The following is a 15,091-nucleotide window of genomic DNA, read 5'->3' as shown; positions in this document are numbered from 1 at the left end:
AGTCTTCCAATATTGATAGCAATAGCACTTAGACTTATATACCGCTTCACAGTGCTTTACAGCCCTCTCTAAGTGGTTTACAAAGTCAGCCTATGGCTGCCCCAGAGAGGAGGGGGTCAGGCTATTTTCTAAGGCACCTGAAGGCCAGACAAGGAATAATAGATGGAAACTGACCAAAGAGAGATTCAAGCTCTCTTTGAATTTGATGCTCATTCTGGAAGCTTTCGTCTGGAAAATTGCTTTAGCATCACTTAAAAAGAACTAAGCTCAGTTTTATCAATGGCTAACAGTGAGAGCTTATTGGAACCTCCATATTCAGGGGCAGTCTAACCTGGAATGACACCACGAGGCAGGCAGGGAACAAGGAGGAAAGTGACTTTCAACAAGCGGCATCAGGTGGTTTCCCAATGGTACCAATGCTAGGATGACATTCCAGATGTAGCGAGACCCGAGTCGCATCGCGAAATCCTTCCTCCCACCTGCTTACCTGTGAAATCTTCGGTAACGACCCATTCAATTGTTCTCCCCTCTTCGACAGTCAACAGGAGGTTGATTTCAAGGGCATTGTAGGTCTGAGATCTTGCAAGGAGAAGACACACAAGTAGGATCAATTCATGGCATTGGTGATGCTGGAGGAAGGTTGGAATCGCCTCCTCCTCCTCTAGCTCCTCCTCTTCTAACTCCTCCAACTCCTCCTTCTCTTCCTCCAGCTCCTCCTCCTCCAGCTCCACCTCCTCCAACTCCACCCCCATGCTCCAACTCCTCCTCTTCTTCCAACTCCTCTTCCTCTAACTCCGCCAGCTCCTCCTCCTCTAACTCTATCAACTCCTCCTCCTTCTAATTCCTCCACCCCTTCCTCAAACTCCTCCTTCTCCAGCTCCTCCTCCTCTAACTCCTCCTCCTCTAACTCCTCCAGCTCCTTCTCCTCAAACTCCTCCTCTTCCTCCAGTTCCTTCTCCTCTAACTCCTCCTCCTCTTCCTCCAATTCCTCCACCCCTTCCTCAAACTCCTCCTTCTCCAGCTCCTCCTCCTCTAACTCCTCCAGCTCCTCCTTCTCCAACTCTTCCCCTCTTCCTCCAACTCCTCCTCCTCTAACTCATACAAGTCCTCCTCCTCTTCCTCCAAGTCCTCCTCCTCCTCCAGCTCCTCTAACTCCTCCAACCCTCCAGCTCTTCCTCCTCTAACTCCTCCTCTTGTAACTCCTCCAGCTCCTCCGCCTCCAACTCCTCCCCTCTTCTCTCAACTCCTCCTCCTCCTCCAGCTCCTCCTCCTCTCTCATCCAACTCCTCTTCCTCTTCCTCCAAGTCTTTCTCCAGCTCCTCTAACTCCTCCAACCCTCCAGCTCTTCCTCCTCTAACTCCTCCTGTAACTCCTCCAGCTCCTCCGCCTCCAACTCCTCCCCTCTTCCCTCAACTTCTCCTCCTCCTCCAGCTTCTCCTCCTCTCATCCAACTCCTCCTCCTCCAGCTCTTCTAACTCCTCCAACTTCTCTTCCTCCAACTCCTCCTCTAACTCCTCCAGTTCCTCCTCCTCTAACCCCTCCAGCTCCTTCTCCTCTAGCTCCTCCAACTCTTCCCCCAACTCCTCCTCCTCTTCCTCCAACTCTCCTCCTCTTCTTCGAAATCCTCCAGCTCCTCCTCCAACTCCAACTCCTCCTTCTCCACCACCCCATCATCACCTACCCCAGCCCTTCCTCCTCCTCGCCTCTCTATGATCTGGCCCACTCAGCCAATGGCCGGATTGAAAAGGACGATCTGAAAGTCACACCAGATTTGAAAGTCCTACCAAATGGCCCTGCTTTATTTAATCTGTAGACCTTCTCCCAAGGCCACCACCAAGAAGACCTTGAAGGCAACTCAGATGAGTCTTCCCTTCCCCATCCTACTCCTTCCTCCCTCCCCATCCTATCCCCCTACCACAAAAGGGAGTACTCACTGGAACACCATGGAGCAATTTTGCCAATCGAAGGGGAAGTAGGTGACGAAAATGGAGCAGACGCTCCGATAAATAGCTGGGGGCAACCAGGTGATGCTCCCATTAGGTGATAGCAAAGCGTTGGCGTACAAGGCAACATCAAAGACCCCATCGATGCTGCAAGAAAGAAGGGTGGAGAGAGATCAGACATGAGAGCAGTGGTGAAATTCGAAAAATGTTCCTTACCGGTTTGGTGGGTGTGGCTTGGTGGTCATGTGACTGGGTGGGCGTGGCTTGGTGGTCATGTGACCGGGTGGGCGTGGCTTGGTGGTCATGTGACCGGGTGGGAGTATCTTGGTGCAACAAGCAGGAACCTCACAGTCACTGAGAGCTCAAAAACAGTCCCACAAAAATAACACAAAAGCTACACAACTGACTCACACACAATCTCGCACCCAATCAGCTGTGACAATCAGTTTACAGGTTGTAAAGCTGTGCCACGCTTTACAGGTGCCATCAGAACCTTTTTTTTTACTTTTAAAATCTTTTTTACTACCTATTCCCCCGAACCAGTAGTAAAAAAAAAATACTTTTTAAAAAGTTTTTTAAAAGATTCCGACAATCAGCTGTGTCCCATGATCGTCTGAACTTTTTAAAAAACTTTTTAAAAGCAATTTTTACTACTGGTTCAGGTGAACTGGTATTATTTCACCCCTGAATGGGGGGGGGGTGTGCTCTCTGAGCTTTTCTTGTTTTCTGGGAGACGTTTCGTGACCGAATTAGGTAACATCATCAGTGTTACCGATAGTAAGGAGTGCTATTTGCTGATGGCTCTTGGGCAGCTTCTTAATTGGGGTATCTTTTACTTGATTGTTGGTCTGAAGTTGAGCTTGGAGTTAATCTATGCTGATCTGGATGCTGATTACTGTGGAGAAACTCAAACTCAAGGTTGTAGCCCATTGGGTGCTTAGTAGGGCCACCCAAGAAATAGCAAAGGACCAGCTTGTGGTGCGTTTGCCAGCTAAAACAGAGCTCATGGCCCTCCCAGGCGCCATTTTTTTTCTGGAAGAAGGCTAGCAAAACAAACTAAAAATTGCATTTGAGCATGCAAGAAAGGATAGGGAAGGAGAAAGGGAAAGAGGAAAGACAAAGAAAAAGATGGGGAAATGGGAAGAGAGCAAGGAAGGAAGAAGCAGGAAAGAGGGGAAGGAAGAAGAAAGGAGAATGAAGAGGGAAGGAAAAAGAAAAGAAGGAAGGAAGGAGAAAGAAGAAGGGAGGAAAAAGGAAGGAAGAAGAAAGGAGAATGAAGAGGGAAGGAAAAAGAAGAGAAGGAAGGAAGGAGAAAGAAGAGGGGAGGAAAAAGGAAGGAAGGAAGAAGAAAGGAGAATGAAGAGGGAAGAGGGAAGGAAAAAGAAGAGAAGGAAGGAAGGAGAAAGAAGAGGGGAGGAAAAAGGAAGGAAGGAAGAAGAAAGGAGAATGAAGAGGGAAGGAAAAAGAAGAGAAGGAAGGAAGGAGAAAGAAGAGGGGAGGAAAAAGGAAGGAAGGAAGAAGAAAGGAGAATGAAGAGGGAAGGAAAAAGAAGAGAAGGAAGGAAGGAGAAAGAAGAGGGGAGGAAAAAGGAAGGAAGGAAGAAGAAAGGAGAATGAAGAGGGAAGGAAAAAGAAGAAAAGGAAGGAAGGAGAAAGAAGAGGGAAGGAAAAAGAAGAAAAGGAAGGAAGGAAGGAGATTATAATGAGAGTGAGGGGGTGACTTAGCACTTGGCCACCAGAGGTGCCCCCCAACATGAATGATGTCGAGCTGGCCACAAGAGAGATCAAACACAACCCTGATGCGGCTTTCAATGAAATCTAGTTCGATACCCCTATGCTGGAGTCTTTTTTCTCTTTTGGGCTGGTTGATTGCCTCTTCTGTAGATGTTGTTAATGTCTATGTGTCTGTTGATGGCCGATCTGTCAGAATGCCAGACATCTAGAAATTCCCTGGCATTTTTGGACTTGGCCTGGTCCGGGGTTGTGAAATTAAAGGATGTTTGCCATGCCTTCTGACTGCTAGTTGGTGTTCATGAATGCCTTCTGCAAGTCTTCTGCCTGTTTGTCCTACATCGCGATTGTTGCAATCCTTTCATTGTGTGTGTTGCAGATGACTCTTTTCTTTTCTCCTTTAGAGATCAGAAAGGTTTGGGGGCTTCCATTTTCTGTCCGGCTGGCCTCACCGAAGGGACACCCAGGTTTCTCCATTTCATCTCTCTGTCACCTTCTTTTAAGGACCCTGTAATCCCTTGGGAGTGGGGTGGAGCGAACAACTTAATGGAGCTAGCAGAGTATTTACTGGCCAGATGCCTTTCCTGTTGCCAATGCAGAGCTTTGTTCAGGAGATATGTTCTCATTGTGCTCAAAGAGAGAAATATCTGTCTAAGATTGAGCTCCACCTCTAGGCCATCGCACCAGAACAGAAAACAGGAAAAACAATAACAACAGAAAAAAAAGTTGAAAGGGACCTTGGAGGTCTTCTAGTCCAACCCCCTGCCTAGGCAGGAAACCCTATACCGTTCCAGACAAATGGCTATCCAACATCTTCTTAAAGACTTCCAGTGTTGGGGCATTCACAACTCCTGGAGGCAATTTCTGTTCCACAGATTAATTGTTCTAACTGTCAGGAAATTTCTCCTCAGTTCTAGGTTGCTTCTCTCCTTGATTAGTTTCCACCCATTGCTTCTTGTTCTACCCTCAGGTGCCTTGGAGAATAGTTTGACTCCCTCTTCTTTGTGGCAGCCCCTGAGATATTGGAAGACTGCTATCATGTCTCCCCTAGTCCTTCTTTCTATTAAACTAGACATCCCCAGTTCCTACAACCGTTCTTCATATGTTTTGGCCTCCAGTCCCCTAATCATCCTTGTTGCTGACTTATTTCATCTCTCTGTCCCTCAAACTGCTTGGTCCAGAGGGGGCATTCAACAGGTTCTGAGCAGTTCTGGAGAACCGGTAGCAGAAATTTTGAGTAGTTCGGAGAACCGATAAATACCACCACTGACTGGCTCCGCCCCCATCTATTCTCTGCCTCCCAACTCCCAGCTGATCGGGAGGGAATGGGGATTTTGCAGTATCCTTCCCCTGCCACTCCCACCAAGCCACACCCACCAAGCCACGCCCACCAAGCCACACCTGCAGAACTGGTAGTAAAAAGGTTTGAATCCCACCACTGATTTGGTCCCTTTTTTAAAAAAAATGCCCTCGGGATGCCCAGAATGACTCACCCAGTGGGGGATTGATCCCCTATGGATCCATGGAAGGGTCCAACTAGATTAGGATATATATTACACAAAGGGTTGCCATCCGAGGGACATGGAAAGCAGAATCAACTTTTGCAAACTACTGACTTGTTCTCCAGGACTATATCTGGCAGCCAGATCAACTTCGAAGGGATCCGTAAACAGTTGATGTTGCCATACTCTTCTGGGTCCCACTGCAGACGGTGATCTGTCCATTTCTGGCAACAACAAACTTGATTACTCATCTTGGCTTGGCAAATATCAACAAGAAAAGGAACTATTACTACAGCTATTATGATTGTTGGTTGAGCAGGGACAAAACAGCCAGAGAAATGATTGAAGTCTGGGAAACGGGCCCCTTGTCAGTCAAATAGGAGTGTTGATTTACCACCAGTCTATCAGGTCCTTAGGCGTTGAGATCACAGGGGTATAAGGAAACTACAATTAACAACTAAATTAACAACTAAACAACAGGCCCTAATTAACAACTAAATGCTATACACAACCAGGAAACATAAATACAAAGCGTAGAACAAGCCCAGTGCACCTATTGGAATAGAATAGAATAACAGTTGGAAGGGACCTTGGAGGTCTTCTAGTCCAACCCACTGCTTAGGCAGGAAACCCTATTCTGGAGAGAGAGAAGTTCTCCGATGATGGGTTCTAGCATGAACCCAAAAGCTTGGAAGAATAAATCTTTGGTCCCAGTATCCGATTCCACCTGGATCCTACAACATTATCCTGGGATGTCTATGGAGATCCTCACTCATCCAGATTATGATTGTCCCAAAGATGCTTTTTTCAAGAGGCAACTGGACTTTCTTTGAAGACATTTCGCTTCTCATGCAAGAAGCTTCTTCAGCTCTGATAGGATGGTGGGGAATGGAAATTGAACAGCCTTCTCTCAACAGAAGAGGAGGGATATGACATCCTCTATCTCCAGTCTACAACACAGTCCTTTCAGCAGTTCCAAGAAGGCTCCACGCCCATTTGCACCACTCAGGTGACCCCAAGGACACAGGTCAACTTGCAAGTGGCCTCAACGACTCTCTAAAATAATGCAAATGACCAGCTGTCTGCAAGGAGTGTCAATCCTTCCATTCCCCACCATCCAATCAGAGCTGAAAAAGCTGTTCACAAACCAATTAAGCGAACTAATTGTCTCCTGCAAACTCCACTCCCCTTTCGCTCCTCTTTTATTCCCTCTGGGAGGGGCCATTCATCGTCCACCTGTGGCCTTACTCTCAAGTTGACCCCTGTTCTTTAGCTGTTCCCTTCGTCTGGCCACTCTGCGCATGCGCACACTGGGAACAGGCTCCAGCTGTTCTTCTGCCTCACTGATGTCTGACTCTGAAGGCAGCTGATAACTGTCAGACGGCCCTGGCCCCCTCTCTGCCTCTGACACAGAGCCCTCGTCCGAGCCTTCCCCAGACTCCAGGACTGGCCCATCTTCCTCCCCAGCCCCCTCACTGTCCAAGTCTGTCACCAGCTCCGGGCCACAACAGCAACTGAGTTAAACTGCCTGTTTAACAGGAGTCACAGATATTCCCACAAAAACACATAATGGTCCTGGGTCTTTACTTACCATCTCTACCCACACATTCGTTGTGAGAGCCTCATCAATCTCGTTCTGGAAAAGCACAAAAAATGGGATTAAAGGTAATCCTTGACTTATGACCGTTTGCTTAATGATGGCTCAAAGTTACGATGCTCTCAGAAAAAGTGACTCATTAGTTACGCACCTAATGAAAAACAAGATGAATTTTATTTAAAAAAAACTCCACAAGAAAATCTGTGATTTAGATTATGTTGACATTTGTATGATGGGAGATTTTAATGGCATTACAAATCAGAACATGGATTATAAAAGACATAAAACAATAAAACCAAATAGAAAAACACTCCCAAAGTCTTTCTTCAGGATGATGGATGAAATAAACTTAAAAGATGTCTGGAGAGAAAGAAATCCTACAAAAAAAGCAATATACTTTCTATTCAAACAGACACTTATCACTCTCTAGAATCGATATGATTTGGGCCTCGATGGATTTATTTGGTAATGTACAAGAAGTGGAAATTGAAATAAGTACTTGGGCGAACCATAACCCAATTATAATTAAATGGAGAGGTCAAAGAACAAGATCTAGATGGACATTAAACAATACGATATTGAAAGAGAAAGATTTTGTACAGAAAATGGAAAAAAAGACTTGGCGTTCTTCTTTAAAGAAAATAAAAAAGAATGTACATCCCTGCAGAATCTTTGGGACACAATGAAGGCCTTTTCTAGAGGTCTGATAATAGACTATACAAGAATGAGAAACTTAAAGAAAAGAGAAACATGTAAAGATTTAGAAAAAGACTATATGACACTGGAAAAAGAGCTACAGAAATCTCCACAAAAGAAATATTAAAATAAAAATGGATATAATTAAACACAAAATGGATTTACTGGGAAAGGAGGAATTGGCACAAAAAATTAGAAGCGCTAAACAGAATTACTTTGAAAATGCAAATAAGCCAGGCAGGTGGTTGGCATATAAACTGAGAAAGGAGAGAGAGAGAGGTAAAGAAAATACAACAACTAAAAGATGAACAAGGACAAATGCACTATGGAAATGCTGAAAAGAAGAAAATCATACAAGACTATTATGCCAAGTTGTATGAACAAGAGAATATAGAAGAGGGAGGAGTCAAGCAATACTTACAGGATGCCAATCTCCCCCAGATACCAAACGATATTAGAACTATACTAGAAGATAAAATAACAATGATGGAGCTAACTGAAACTCTTAAAAGACAAAATAATGGGAAGGCCCCGGGACCGGATGGTTTACCAATGGAATTTTACAAAACACTAGAGCAGGGGTGTCCAAACTTGAGAACTTTAAGACTTGTGGACTTCAATTCCCAGAATTCCCCAGCCAGCATGGCGGCTGGGTGACTTTGGGCCAATCACCAGAAGACTGTGAGTTCTAGTCCCTGCTTTGGCATGAAAGTCAGCTGGGTGACCTTGGATCGGCCGCTCTCGCTCTTGCAACCCAATCCACCTCACAGGATTGTTGTTGTGGGGAAAGTAGCAGTAGAAATATTGTTGGATAAGTTTGCCATCTTTTGGGGGTAAGACACCCCTAAAACCCTTGATGTGTGTGTTCTGTTAAGATACAGCCTGTTGTGCCTTCAAATGGCTTCTACTGTACTGCCATAAAATGACTTCTACTGTACAGCGCAGTGGAGTTGCCATGGTAAATTACTTCACAGTACTCCACAAGGGGGCTCTCGCTGGTAAGGGGGAAAATACAACATGAGAAATGACATTCAGTCCAGACATTTCCCCCCTATAAATAAATACCCGGGCAATACCGGGTTATCGGCTAGTTATTTATAAAAATAATAAAGATGGGACATCAATGAATAAAACAATTAGTGTGTAGAACGTCAAGGAAAGACATGATGAAGAAGACCTCCAAATGATGTGCAGGAGGTATAAATTCTCCAGCCACATAAAACATCCTGTGTCTTTGTTTTCCAGCTCTTAGACCAGTGGGTGGGTGGGAACGATGATCCTTTTATGGCCTGTGGACTTCACCTCCCAGAATTCCTGAGCCAGCATGGCTCAAGTTGAAGTCCAAAGGTCATCAAGTGGCTCTTTCTGGAGACTTTGAGAAGGAAAAGAATGGAAAATTCTTGGTCCATCCTGCGATGACCCGGGGCATGCAAACAAAGGCAACACAGCCAGAGCACCGGTATGAGTCCCTTTATTAACACCAACGGTGCTCCCAACATCCCTTTCAACTCTTCCACAAACCTGTAACAGCCTGTGGCTGAAAATGCTCCAGTTCAAACGTCGTAAGAAGAAAACTTCCAACTATAAATCCAACAAGGCAAGATAAGGTAATTAATCCGGCAGGGCAAGCAAGATAAGGAGTTCCAGAAGTGAAGTAGCACAGCAGTAAATCAAACCAGTTAGGAGAATACCAGGGACTCAGATAAGCAGTTAAACTCAAGGGTTTGTTCCAGACAACCGTCCCTCCCACTTGCCTCTCCTTTAAACTCCATCCCCAGGTGTGCCTTGTGAACGGAATTGGGGCCCTTTCCTCCCTCTTAAGCCACACAACCCACATTGTTCTGTTCTCCCTTCTTCCCTGCGCTCCCTGGGATGAAGAGGGGGGTGGGCCTTGGTCTTCATCTGAACCCCCTCTCCCTTGTTCTACCTCTCCCCTGCTCTGCCCAGCCTGACCTTGCCCTTCCCCAGTTTCCTCCACAGCCAACGGACTTCCTCCCTCGGATTCAGACTCCGACGGGAGCATAACACATCCTGAAAGTTCCCCAAGAATGACAACCCCGTTCCTTACCAGAGAGATTAAGTTGGTGAGGGTCATCTTGAGAGAAACATCTACAATGTCCTCCTTGTCTAAAGCGGGGCGAAAATTCCGGTTATAATCGACCATCAGATCGTTGAAAAGCTGTTCCTCCTGATTCCGGCTCAGGACGACTGGAAAGGAAGAAAGTGCAATGCAATGCAGTGAGACATGTGCAGATCTGTACATTGGGGAAACAAAACAACCACTTGACAGATGCATGGCACAACATAGGAGAACCCATCAGGACCAGAGTCAACAGTCCAGCTGCATTTAAAAGGCGAAGTCTGCTCTTTTGAAGACAGCAAAGTCTACATTTCGGACAAAGAAGACCGCTGGTTTGACATCCTCTATCTCCAATTTACAACACGGTCCTTTCAGCAGTTCCAAGAAGGCTCTACACCCATTTGCACCACTCAGGTGACCCTGAGGACACAGATCAACCTCCAAGTGGCCTCAACGACTCTCTAAAAGGACGCAAATGACCAGCTGTCTGCAAAGGAGTGTCAATCCTTCCATTCCCCACCATCCAGTCAGAGCTGAAGAAGCTTCTTGGAGGAGAAGCGAAACGTCTTCAAACAAAAAACAGAAAGTCCAGTTGCTTCCTGAAAAAAAAAAGCACCTTTGGGACAACCGTGACCTGGATGACTGAGAATCTTCATAGACACTGTTGGAAGTTATCACCCAGTCCTCTCCCAGAAAAATGAAATATCCTAGGAAATATTGAAAAGACAGAATATTTCCCTGGATGTGAAAAAAGGGAGAAACACATTTTAAACACAAAGTAAATTCCTGCAGCTTCCGGCCCATCCCCACTTTGTCAATGGGCCATTAAGAAGGCCAAGCTAGTCCACTTTACATAATAAAGAGTTCTCCTCTTCAGCTCCAGAGTGATGGGATTAAGGCAGGATAATATTGCCTTTTACTCAACTGACCACATGGCATCTGAGAACTCAACCAAACCTGGATTCAAAACTCAGCCTAGAGGGTTGCCCTTGCATGGGACCATGGGAGTCTGACAGCCAATCAGAATACATTTCTTACACAGGAACAGGAAACAGATAGGTGGGGCCGAACAGATTATAAAAAGCCCTGCAAGCCCTCTTCACTCTTTTCTCTTCCCTTCTCTTCTTCTCCACCAACATTGAAGCATGTGATCACCTTTTCTGTTCAGGACTCAAGCCATGTGGTCCTGTCCACCATTAAAACCGTCTTTCCAAGCAGCCTTCATGTCTCCAGTGTCTTTTCCCCCACTTGGAGCCGAACCCAGAAGGACATTTCTTCTAACAACACTTAACTTGGTTACTAGATTAACCCCTAATTCACCAGACCATCAACCAACCAACCAACCAATCTAAGTTGGCAGAACATATGAAGCCCCTCCCCCCCCCAAAAAAACCAACCTTAATAATAAGGCTAGTTAACCAAGCTTAGCAAGTTGAACAAATGTCCCAGTCAGGTCTTTGACTAATCTGGGTTTAAGATAATGTCTGAACACAGCCCACAATTAAACTACTCCTGATGCATTTTAGGAAAATGGTCTTCTGAACCTCTCAGAAAAGCCATCTGCCAACATCTGCTGCCCCTTCCCAATTTTGTGTAATCTGACGTGAATGCATTTTTGCAAGGTCTTTACCAGATCTGTCTATCACATAGGTAAAGGTAACGGTTCCCCTCGCACATTTGTGCTAGTTGTTCCTAACTCTAGGTGTTAACTCCGGGTTGAATGCGAAACTGAGATCTTGCTTAATGTCAGGGCAGCCTCCATCAGTAACCAAGAAAGAAACCACTCAACTCCATTTTTCAGAATTAAGAGTACTTTTACTGGTTATGAGTAGATAGCAGCTAGGCAAAGCAAGATCTGAGGCAAAAGCGCGCGTAATCATAGATATCAATATGTGACTCAGCTCCCTCCCCCTAGTAACCCCATCCCCCAGTCCAATCCGCACACTCCACAGGTGTCATGTGAGCTGCAGCTTCAAAACCCATCATCAGGTTGGTATGCCGGACAGTTGGCCTTGGCGGCAAATCCACTATCTGCCACATGCGCAGTGGATGGTGAGAAAAACACTCCCTTCTTCATTCACTCCTGCACTGAGAACTTCCCCTCCCAAATACCATATCACCCCCCTCCCTGTTTCAATGGCAGCCGAAGCAAGCAGCAAAGCAGAGGCTGACAGGGGCAATGCTCATCTCCATTTCAAAGCTAAAGAGCCAGCGCTGTCCGAAGACGTCTCTGTGGTCATGTGGCTGGCATGACTCAATGCCGAAGGCGCACGGAACGCTGTTCCCTTCCCACCAAAAGTGGTTCCTATTTTTCTACTTGCATTTTTACGTGCTTTCGAACTGCTAGGTTGGCAGAAGCTGGGACAAGTCACAGGAGCTCACTCCATTACATGGCGCTAGGGATTCGAACTGCCGAACTGCTGACTTTTCTGATCGAAAAGCTCAGCATCCTAGCCACCGTATCCCTCATCCTATCACATACGCTATCTTAAATATGCGAAAAGGTGTGTGTTTTTTTTAATGGAAAAAAAAACCCTCCTCTGCATCACCCGCTATCTCTCTGTCGCATTTTGTTTGATCGTGTTTGGTCTGCATTAAAATATAAACGCAACAACAGATTAACTTCTGGGCCATTTCAGGTCTAAAATGAGCATTTAATTAGGGAAGCGGCCGTTTTGTTTTCGGTCCAAATTGATTAATAATAAACAGTGCTCCAGTTAGTGGCTGGAATCCCTCCTTATCTGGTGCACAGTTCGTTGCCTGGCTAATGACTTTTTTCAAAAAAAAATCCTTTCCATTATCAAATTATTAGAGAACAGCAAACCACCCAATAGATGCTAAGGGCTCAGCCTGGGGAGAAACTTTGACAGATTAACCTGCATTAGGATAATTGCCACTGCTTGACCTGGGTGCGTGGGAGTCCGAATTTTGATGTGGGCGAATGCCATCCTGGGTTTTATCACCCACGCTTTGGCATTCTCTCTCTCTGACTGGGGTCGTGTTAAGGCAGCGTTTCTCAATTTTGGCACCTTCTAAGATGATGGTGGACTTCAACTCCCAGAATTCCCCAGCCAGCACAATATAGTGAAAAAGCTGTGAAAATATCTACAGACCCCTCACATCCTGGACATAAATTGTTTCAACGTCTACCCTTAAAACATTAATAATAATAATAATAATAATAATAATAATAATAATAATAATAATAATAATAATAATAATAATAATAATAATAATAATAATAATAATAATAAATATTTATTTCTTAGCCGCACCCTCTCCCGAAGGACTCGGGGCGGCATACAAAAAACATAGGAAATAAATATATCGACATACATATAACAAAACATATACCAAGACATATACACGACATATACAAGGAGGAGGTGAACTGATAGATAAAAACAAGTAAAAACACAATGTTTAAAACCCCTAAATAAATTGAATGCAATTAAAATACCCCAAATAAAAAACCCGTCAGGAGCGATATAGTTGGATCAAAGTTGAGCCAGGCCGGCAACTTGAAAAAGGTGGGTCTTGAGCTTTACACGAAAGGAGCGGAGGTCAGAGGTATTCCTAATATCCGGAGGGAGGTCATTCCGCAGGGCTGGGCCCGCCACAGAGAAGGCTCTACTCCTAGGCGCCGCCCCTCGACACTGTCTGGTGGACGGCACCTGGAGGAGGCCCTCTCTGTGCGAGCGGATTGGTCGCAGGGATGTATGGGGCAGAATACGATCCCGCAAGTAACTAGGTCCTGAGCCATGGAGCGCTTTAAAGATTGTTATCAAAACCTTGAAACGCACCCGATAGACCACAGGAAGCCAGTGCAGCTCGTGCAGGAACGGTGTCACATGGGAGTACCTAGTACTCCCCATAATTACCCGCGCGGCTGCGTTCTGGACCAACTGTAGCCTCCGGGTGCATTTCAAGGGAAGCCCCATGTAGAGAGCGTTACAGTAGTCCAAGCGAGACGTCACCAGCGCATGAGTGACTGTGCGTAAGGCGTCCCGGTCCAGTAGGGGGCGCAATTGGCACACCAGGCGAACCTGGTGGAACGCCCCCCTTGCCACGGCTGTCACATGGTCATCCATGGACAGCCGGGCATCCAGGAGGATGCCCAAATTGCGCACCCGCTCCACGGGGGCAAGTTGAATGCCCCCCATTGCTATAGGGCGCTGCACACCAGAACAACTAGACACAAGGACAATTTTCCCCCCATGCCATCACTCTGCTAAACAACTAATTCCCACAACACTGTCAAATAATTTACTAAGACTGTATTACTATTATTCTTCCCTTCCTTCCTAGTATCTCTCTCTCTCCACTTATGACAATAACCATGTTGCTTGTATCTTTCAATTTATATTGCTTTTATTTGTTTTCTAGTATGATTTGATAGCTTATTAGTAACCTATGACTATCAGTAAGCGTTGTATCTTTTGATTCTTGATTAATGTATTTTTATTCTCCTTATGTACACGGAGAGCACGGGCACCAAAGACAAATTCCTTGTGTGTCCAATCACACTTGGCCAATAAAGAATTATATTCTATTAGAAACAGTTTTCCCCCATGCCTCACTCTGCTAAACAACTAATTCCCACAACACTGTCAAATAATTTACTAAGACTGTATTACTATTATTCTTCCCTTCCTTCCTAGTATCTCTCTCTCTCCACTTATGACAATGACCATGTTGCTTGTATCTTTACAATTTATATTGCTTTTATTTGTTTTCTAGTATGATTTGATAGCTTATTAGTAACCTATGACTATCAGTAAGCGTTGTATCTTTTGATTCTTGATGAATGTATTTTATTTTTCTTTATGTACACTGAGAGCTTATGCACCAGACAAATTCTTTGTGTGTCTGACCACACTTGGCCAATAAAGAATTCTATTAAAAAATTTATAAGGAATAAAGAATTCTACAGATGGTCCTTGGCTTACAACCGCTCGTTTAATGACCCGTTTAAAGTTACAATGGTGCTGAAAAAAAATGTGACTTAGTACCGTGTTTCGAATTGATGACCATTGCAGCATTCTCTGTGTTCACCTGATCAAAATTCAGATGCTTGGTGACTAACTTAATCACTGCAATGATTCACTTAGTGTCAGGCCTGCAGCCATCTTTTCTTTTGGATCGTTGGCCTGCCACACTTTCTAATATTCTGCTATACATTTTCTATGGTGGGAAAATGGGAGAGGGGATTGTACGGAGTTAGATGATACGTAGCCATAACAACATTCTTTCTATAAAGCTAAGGTCATTCTTGGTCTTTGCACCTCTGCACCTGACCGGAATTGGATGGGTGGAAGCTGCCAGCATGGCAATTGGAGATTGGACCATGGGATGGGATTGTGGGTGTGGGGAGGGGCAAGATCTTGAACTTTCAACTGGGTGGGGAAAACCAGGAAGCTTTCAGATTCGGGTTTTCCCAGATGTGCCAACATGGCTCTCTTCATAAATTGGAACTTTGAGCAATCCTTTGCCTCGGACTCTGATTTACTTTTGGATGCTATTTGGACCCCTGACACTTACCA

The 15,091-nt window shown here is 45.2% G+C and overlaps 1 protein-coding gene across 2 annotated transcripts in view; it reads right to left on the bottom strand.

Annotated features, from left to right (window-relative positions):
• CHRNG (cholinergic receptor nicotinic gamma subunit) overlaps window positions 1-15,091 on the bottom strand; it is a 51,311-nt gene that overhangs the window by 25,536 nt on the left and 10,684 nt on the right. For both annotated transcript variants that reach the window (XM_081956084.1, XM_081956085.1), the window contains exons 2-6: window positions 9,537-9,676; window positions 6,767-6,811; window positions 5,290-5,399; window positions 1,935-2,090; window positions 488-579 (exon numbers count right to left, since the gene is read on the bottom strand). In XM_081956084.1, the coding sequence (XP_081812210.1) occupies window positions 488-579; window positions 1,935-2,090; window positions 5,290-5,399; window positions 6,767-6,811; window positions 9,537-9,676 (543 nt within the window). The remainder of the gene's footprint in view (window positions 1-487; window positions 580-1,934; window positions 2,091-5,289; window positions 5,400-6,766; window positions 6,812-9,536; window positions 9,677-15,091) is intronic.

This window comes from Natrix helvetica, assembly GCF_964273705.1.
Source record: "Natrix helvetica genome assembly, chromosome: 5".
NCBI classification, from domain to species: domain Eukaryota; kingdom Metazoa; phylum Chordata; class Lepidosauria; order Squamata; family Natricidae; genus Natrix; species Natrix helvetica.
This window is presented reverse-complemented; position numbering and strand designations above follow the sequence as displayed.